The 8,566-nt window shown below is 34.4% G+C and overlaps 1 protein-coding gene across 2 annotated transcripts; it reads right to left on the bottom strand.

Annotated features, from left to right (window-relative positions):
- Positions 1–590: 590 nt before the first annotated feature.
- Positions 591–5,458, bottom strand: LOC110262482 (putative disease resistance RPP13-like protein 1). 2 transcript variants are annotated; one of them, XM_021114226.2, is made up of 3 exons: positions 1,649–5,458; positions 1,371–1,453; positions 591–811 (listed from the first exon to the last, which is right to left on the bottom strand). In XM_021114226.2, exon 1 carries the CDS (start codon positions 5,261–5,263, stop codon positions 1,667–1,669), a length of 3,597 nt encoding a protein of 1,198 aa, XP_020969885.1. In that variant the 5' UTR covers positions 5,264–5,458; the 3' UTR covers positions 591–811; positions 1,371–1,453; positions 1,649–1,666. The 2 variants fall into 2 exon arrangements, with proteins under 2 accessions (XP_020969885.1, XP_088360682.1); XM_088504556.1 differs by having other exon boundaries at positions 1,375–1,453.
- Positions 5,459–8,566: the final 3,108 nt, after the last annotated feature.

Genomic DNA, 8,566 nt, shown 5'->3' with positions numbered 1-8,566 from the left:
ATAGGATTAAATCTCCAGATATACACAAGTACAATGAAATCTCAAAAATGTATTCAAAGTCAAAAACCTTGTTTTTAAAATGCAAAAATCTGTAATTCTATATAGGCATAAACTGTGTTCCTTTCGGTGTGATATTTAGTACACAAGTTGAATAATTTGATTGATTTCTCACCTTATTTTTACAATTTTGCACGGATGCGCACATACCTATATTACTAACAATGGAAGTTACTTTATTTTTTGTCATATATGTTTTCAAGGGATTATGAAAGCTGTTGCACCTACCTTTGATTAGAAGCTAATTAAATTAACTGTTTCATGCTTGGTAAGATGTAGATTATCATAGCTCTAACATATAAGTAACACTACTTCCGCTAGCTTCAATAATGATGTTAATCATCATCATGCCATTGAATTGTAAATTTAACCCAAAAAAAAAAAAAGAAATAGAAGAAAAAAAAGAAAAAGCCTACAATTCAAGTTTGATACGACCCTTGCGTTAGATATTGAAATTCATTTGTTTAGCATGTTGGTTCAAAGTTCAAACATGACTGCTATTGATAACCAAACAACCATCTTATGTTCCTATCTTTGAAGCAAAGCATTGAATTCAATAATCCAAGCAACTCCACATGTAGTGTGGATATGAATCATATGATACACATCAGTCATTAATTTAAACTAGTGTAGATACCATTTAAAATGAAAGCTGAAATCAGAAAACATTACTGCTTCCCAACACATTAATCCACTTTACATCTCCATATATATACATGTGCAATGAAATCTCTAACATTTCTGAACTTTTTACCTGCAAAAGATATCAAAAACAGTAGGAAAAAAATTATTAAATTCTTTTGAAGCTTCACTTTCCATTTTGAGGCAAGACAATAAACTTTATTTTCTTTTAGCCTATCATTCTAAGTGGCAAACCATATCATGTTGTATTATATTGTAAAAAACTTTAAAAGAAGATTAAAGAATAGAAGAAAAAGGAAACAAGGTAGATCATATTAAAAAATATCCTAATATTTGGTGAAAGTTTTAATTTTATTTCAAATATTTTTAAAAGATTTTAATTGATCTTTCTGCTAAAATTACGAATGAACAATAAAAAATAACAAAAAGTACAATTTATATATTCCAAAAACAGTTAAAGAATCAAATTTAAGTTACTACATGGCAGTACGAATTAGTTCAGCATAAAGCCATAAATATCAAATAGTGTCAAAGGCAGAAACACAATTTTACCATTAAGGGCATATATCTAATATCTAATTCTTCTAAAATCAAGTTTGATAACATTTTTCTTTTTCCTAACAGAAGAGGAAAAGTAAATTCTAGAATGGAATGAAGTAGAGTAAATTTACCAACTTGAAGCTAAAATATTTGTATAAGATTATATATGATGAAATCTCCGTCATTTGGGCACTTTTACTTGATAACAATGTACCTGCAGAAGAAGGATGAAAACGGTAAATTTCATATATCGATGTATGTAAAGAAATTCTCAAATGTTAGATGCACAATATATATATTCCGTGTCTTTGAATTTTTAAAAATGACCTTTTCTGAGAATAACCCAGGATATTTCTTTCGAGTATAATTGAATTGTGGTGGCATGAGAACTGTGAAGTTAGATAATTACCTGCTCAGAAATCTCTATTTAGGAAATATGTTTGAAATCGACTTGAATGGTGGGGATGTGGGAAATTTTGGGCCAGATTAGTTGATGCTTGTTCTTGCAGTGTTCTCCCAGCAAATCACAAAAATCAACTTCAAGTCGCAAGAGAGAGGGAGGCAGCTTTTCTCCTTCCATATTCTCCAGCTTCTCGCAGCCCACAATGTGCAATTGTTGAAGGGAGGTGAGGCGGAGAAGCTCGTTGCACTCCAATGTCTCCAGATTCTTGAACCCCCATATCTCAAGAGTGGTAAGGGAGGGAAGGTGAGGCAGCGAACGCACCTCTGGGTATGACTTTATGTTGTTGCAGTAAGAACCATAAATTTCAAGACGAGTGAGGGCGTGCAAGTTGGGCATCCATGATAGATCCCTCATTTGTTCCTCGCAAATTCCTACTTCAAGTTCTTTCAAGTTAGACGGCAAATCACCCTCTGCCAACCTGCAAATGTTTGGGCAACCATATATCTGGAGAGAGAGTAAACTTGGGAGTAGACTCTTCATGTCACGTGGTAATGCCTCCAACTTCTCGCACCATCTGACTTGAAGATGAGTCAAGTTGGGTGCAGCCAGTCCTTCTCCTGCAAATGTCACTAATTTGGAGCAGTCAATGATGGTGACTTCTTCAAGAGCAGCGTGTGGTGCCTCTGACATTGACACTGATTCCAGATTCCTACACCATTCTATCTGGAGATTCTTGAGATTGGGAAAGGCATCTAAAGAAAACGAGGTCAGTGAATCGCAGCTGAAAACTATCTGTAGCTCTACCAAATCATAGTTGTGCTGCTGTTGCTTGGGGAATTCAAATTTTGGGCAACACCAGATTTCCAGCCTTTGCAGAGATTTGGGTAAACAATTGCCCAGAAAGGATACAATAGAGAGACACCCAGCAATACATAGTTCTTGGAGGCAACATAGATGGTTGATGGTGGTTGCATTAAATGATTGAGATGGCCTTATTGATAAAGCATCCCCACCACCTACCATCTCATCACACCTTTCTTCATCATCTTCCCCCATTTCTACTTTGGAAACATTTAACATTGGACAATCTACTATTTCAAGTGTCCTAAGCCGAGGAAAAGCTTCTGGGTCAGGTACGTGCCACTCCTCCCAGCATGGCATCTTATGAAATTCCAACGTCACCAGTGAGGGAAACGGTGCAGTAGGCGAAGAATGATGATCGCTGTCACTCTTGTAAAACTCATCACCAATACGCTTGAGCTGATCAAAACCTTCAATGCGCAGGGACTTTAGAGATGGCAGTTGTCCAAGTGAAGGCAGCATGCAACAATTCTTGCAAGATGCTAGTGTTACACTTGTCATATTGTTGTAAGAACAGTGCCCCACCCAATCTGGAAATCTTTCGCCCTTGTATCCCTTGATTTTCAACTCTTTCAACCCATTGTGCGGTTGCAAATTATCGAGTATATCTCTCAAAGTCTCTATGTTTGAAACCATCTTATTACCTGAAGACCATTCCAACGATAAGTTGTCAATGCGGTTCTTCTCCAACATCCTTGCACTCTTGGCTTGTCTGACATCAGCAACATTCTCCAACTTCTTAATCTCAAATGATCCTTCAAGATTTGAGAGCCCTCCTAATTCCTCCATTCCATTGTCTTTGTGCTTGCCCACCACAAAGTAATCTAAAATAGGCATGTGTTTCAATTTACTTATTCCTCTAGGCATTTCTTTCAAAGAAGTTCCCCTAAGATCAAGATGCCGTAAATTCACAAGTTTATGCATGCCATTGGGCAACATGGTCAGGTAACGACATTGATACAATATTAATGTTTGTAGATTATACAAGTTGCATAATGACTCTGGTAATGTCTTCACATAGGTCCTAGAGAGATTCAAATAGCGTAGATGAATCAATTTACCTATTGAATCAGGTAATGCACCAAGTTGACGAAAGGATAAAACTCTCAAGTATTTCAACTTTGATGCTCTGCTTTTCTTGCTTAACAAATCATCGATATACAATGATGTCCTCAAAGATTCTGATTTCATATCGGACTTAAAGACTTTTGAGATTGGATGATCTAAGCTTCCATATGGCAAATGTGACAAATGACGAGTGAGAACCTTCTTCTTTTCTTGTTCATCAAGCTCTTCTATTCTATAATAGAAGTCTCCAGCAAGGAATATTGCCAAGTCATGCAAGAGATCATGCATCACAAAATACTTGTCATTGTCTTGAAGCTTTTTAAAGAATAACCTCGAAGCTAATTCTTCAAAACACTCAGAACCAACCTCTTCTAAACTCTCTCCTCCATTTGGTAGCCTTAAAAGATCTTCAGCCATCCACAGCAAAACTAGTTCATTTTTCTCAAACTTATGATCTTTGGGAAACAATGAACAATAAACGAAACAACGCTTCATGTAAGGAGGTAGTTGGAAGTAGCTTATTAACAATGCTGGAATAATTTTACTATTTTTCAATTCCCAAATGTCATTCATTAAAACAACATTCCATTCTTTAACATCATCCTTTCCTCGCAACGAACGCCCAAGTGTTTCTACAGCTAATGGCAACCCCTTACACTTCTTGACAATCTTTCTACCGACATCCTCTAGTGTTGGGTTCCCGTTTAACTCCGGAAAACATGCATTGGCTGCAAACAATAACCAGCAAGACTCTTCGGACAACTCATTAAGAGTGCAAGAGGGACATGTTTGAACTACTGAAGCAACCTTTTGATTGCGAGTTGTTAGAAGAATTGTCCTACCCTTAGCCCCACAATGAAAAGGAGTTAGAAATTGCTTCCACTTATCGGCATCATCACTCCAGACATCGTCTAGAACAACAAAGAACTTCTTTCCCGACAAGATTTCCTGCAGTTTATTTTGAAGCAAATTTAAAGTCCCAAGGGTACAAGAATTTTTAGTAATCTCCTCAATGGTTTTCTTTGTAATCTCAGCAACATCAAATGTTTCAGAGATGCAGACCCATGCTTTCAGATCAAACCCTTCCGCGACACTGTACACCCATTTGGCTAAGGTTGTTTTACCAACCCCACCCATGCCAACAATAGGAATCACAGATAACTGAGATTCACTGTTGTCATTTATTGTTTTGATTAGAGCTTGTTGATCATGCTCCCTGCCATATATGTTCCCTTCCATCAGGCATGTGGTTTCTCGCCATGATGACAAGTTATTATCCTTGATAGTCTTTTGAAGACCAAGGATATCCTTTTGCCTTACAAGAAATTCTATTCTTGAAACCACTCCTTCCATGTTATCTACCATCTTTCTATGTCGGTTGAGGAAGAAACTAGGCAATAAAGAATGTACCTTCTTTTGAGTGGCGGCTTTGGTGAGTAGAGCGTCCAGAAAATCATCAGCATCATAAACAGCATCTCTCAGTTTGTTGAGCCACACCCTCACACCATCGTCGCCCAGTTGCTTGTACTCAGCATCATCAAGCACAGCTTCAGCAGCTTTCAGAGAAATTTCCAGCCTCTCAACCAAGTCAGGGCCAAGCTTCTTGCCCAAGACCTGGTTGACCGTATCCATTGTGAGCAACCTTTGAAACACAACTTTAATGAAGCCATCAAGGAAAGCTCCACTAGCCATGATATGATCTCAAACAAGTGATCAGAATTCGGGTATGAAGGAGAGTGAAAATGCAGATTTTGCAGGGTTTGTAAGTGAACTGTGTGTAGGTGTATGAAAGCTTATTGTGAAGAAGTAGTTGTCAATAATATGATGGCAAAAAGACAAAGACTGTTGACTCAATAAAAAAGTTGGTCTCCTTAATTAGTGGGAGTGTCTTGCTGGTTCTGTACTAATTTTATGTATTTGGAAGGAACGTAATTTTCATTTTTGCCTTTGATTATTACTGCTTGTTACCTTTTATTTATTTATTTTTTCAAAACTGGCATCATTATTTTTGCCTTTGATGTCAGATACATTATCATAATGAGCTGGTCGTGGGTCATGCTAAAATAATAATGCAGATGCAGTGCAATTGCTTTGCTCCTTCCAAGTTCCAATAATTCAGCTTCATTCACTGTATTCCCTTCTTGATTGTGTCGTGTTCCTTACTTCTTAGCTTAAAGAGTAAAGACATTCACTTCAAGCCCTCATCTCTGTCCATGAAAAATTTGTATGAATTGAGTTATTTGATTTGCCTAGCATCTAGTTGGCTCACACTAACTTTGTCCTTGATTCTAATTTATTTGATCGATGCAACATAATTGCATCTTATTGGAAGTTTCAATTAATGTATTATCTTGTGACTTATGGGACCAGGCTCAATATTACTACTATATTAAATTATTAATCTCACTCAAATACATCAAATCACATTAGTTATGTCTATAGCATGTTATATTAGTTACCACTCAGTATTAAATTAAGAGTTATGCTTCTATTTCAACTATTACTACTTTACAAGTGATTATCAAGCAAAGTTATTGACTCAGTTGGATTCAAGAGCTTTTTTCCCCCCTCGAAAATACTCATAATTTTTTGTTTTTAACTCTGTTAAAGAAGCAACAGAATTTCAAGCGTTTCAACTTTTAAAATATAGTGACTGAAGGAGCTTCTATATTCTATATACTTTTAATTTGTTTCTATATGAGATAAAATAAAACCTCTTTTTGAGAGATTCCTAAACAAATTACACGTTCAATTTGAAGAGAATAATGTCTATAGATCACGAGCATATTTTGTTTTCTGAAGTACTGTTTTAATTGCTTTGAGTCATTCAATTGGTTTTAGTTTGTTGAACATCAATGATAAGAACATTAGTTCATGGCATTATTGGTCTAACTAACTGGAAAAAGAAGACATACATCTACATGATATGTAAGAAATGCCCAAAATTCGAGTATTAATGACAACGGAAGGTACTTTATTTTTGTGTCATATATTTTCAAAGGGATTATTAAAGCTGTTGTACCTACCTTAGATTAGAAGTTAGTTAATTTAACTGCTACATGCATGGTAAGCAGATTAAAGAAAAGAAGAAAAGGAAACAAGGAAAAACATGTTAAAGGGTTTCAATTTACCAACTTGAAGCTAAAATAAAAAAACAACTCTTCCGATTTCAGGACTTATCCGGAAACACTAATACACAAATTAATAACATTTCAAGACTAAGTGCTTGTCATCACAAAAACCAAAGACACTTATCATTCTACAAATTTTATTTTCTACACCTTTTTGTGAGAATGCATAGTACAACAGCTATGTTGGATTGGATCACTGTATTGATTTGAGGATCAGCACTGAAAGTATATTTAACAAACAGAAATGCGCCAAAAAATGAAATTGCAAAAGAGGAAGTTAAAAACAGCAGTGCAATTAGATAGAAAAGAAAGTGATCACAAGCATGATTTGATTGACATAATATTACAAGTTAGGAGAAAAAGTTTTCAATACAGACATTTAAGAAGAGAATACTTGTAGCCATCCTCTTTTAAGTCCCAAATGATCAAATATTCTATGACAAGATTTCTTCTTGAATAATTTTACATGTAAGAATAATATATTTATTCTGATCCTATGCAGCTTAATATATGTAGTTATTACAAACTGCACATATCAGGATTTATTCTTGGTATGCCAATTTTTCATTTTATTTAAAAAAAAAGAGAAAAGAAAAAGAAGAAGAATAAAGAAATTCACCAATAAATAAAGTTGATAGAAACTAAATTGTCGTCTAATGGCATGAACTCAACTTGACCTTCTAATTACATTAGCTATATCTTCATCAGGTTGGGAAAACAATTTGATAAAACAAGTTATTCAAGGCACTAGATGAGTGTAGAATTCAACTTAACAGTTATAAATCTAGCAAGCAGTTGAAGGCAAAAATCCCAACCTATTCGTTTAGTTCTAGCTGATGATAAGGATAGATACTGTAAAAATATGTTACCAAAATTTAGATAGCATGTTGACACATATATATCTGCATACAAACAAGACAAGGAAGAAATAATTATTATTAAGCCCCCTATTCTTAGTATTAGAAATAGCTTATATAGGCATCTACTTTTAATATTATCTCATGATTCAATCTATGGTTAAAAAAGACTACACAACAATAATTTGATCCTTTTATTTTGAAAGCATTATACACCTCATGCAGATTCCTTTTATTGTCCTACTAACTGATGAAAAAGCTATCAGACATTCTGCAATCATCTGTTTAATAGACCTGTTTAATTTGCTATGTACCATGAATTTGGTTAAGCATAAATATAAAGATTTGACAAAGACAGGATCACCATTTTGTAAATGATTTCTTTCCACAAATCAAGCTGTAATTTTTTTTTTCAAAATAGAAAAAAGATAAAATTATGGAAAACGACAGAGTAATGATACCAACAACAAAACCTTTTAACTGCTACTCCAACTTTCTCCATCATGTCTTCATTTCTTATACATTGCTTCTGGTTCTGACATATCAATCCAATTTACCACCTCAAATGAACTTCGAATTGAATGAAGACAAGAAAGATATGATTACCAACCTTAACTTGTTTTTAAAATGCAAAAATCTTGTAATTCTAGATAAGCATAAACTGCGTTCCTTTCAGTGTGATAATTAGTAAACAAGTTGAATAATTTGATTGATTTTTCACCTTATTTTCTTATTCGTATAAACTTAAAAAAATCAATGGAAGACGATAAAGTAATATTAAATTAAAAATTTCAAAAGGACATGATCACATGATATACTTTTCCTAGACTAAGAGAATCCATATAGTTGACAAGAAAACTTTTAATTTTTTTTTGGTTAATTATATATGAATAGAAGAGTACACTAAGGCTAAAAATGTAGGCAATGACATAAATAAGATATATAGTTATCCAATGTCTAAACAATTTAAATAATATCATAAGAAAAGAAAAAACTCTAAGTATTAC

The sequence above is a fragment of the Arachis ipaensis genome, chromosome B2, assembly GCF_059453495.1.
Source record: "Arachis ipaensis isolate K30076 ecotype BB chromosome B2, ASM5945349v1, whole genome shotgun sequence".
Lineage (NCBI taxonomy): Eukaryota > Viridiplantae > Streptophyta > Magnoliopsida > Fabales > Fabaceae > Arachis > Arachis ipaensis.
The sequence above is the reverse complement of the archived record's forward strand: the minus strand, read 5'-3'. Positions and strand labels throughout refer to the sequence as shown.

Excerpts from the sequence above, each read along its gene's own strand:
- LOC110262482 (XM_021114226.2), bottom strand. The coding sequence starts at position 5,263 with ATGGCTAGTGGAGCTTTCCTTGATGGCTTCATTAAAGTTGTGTTTCAA.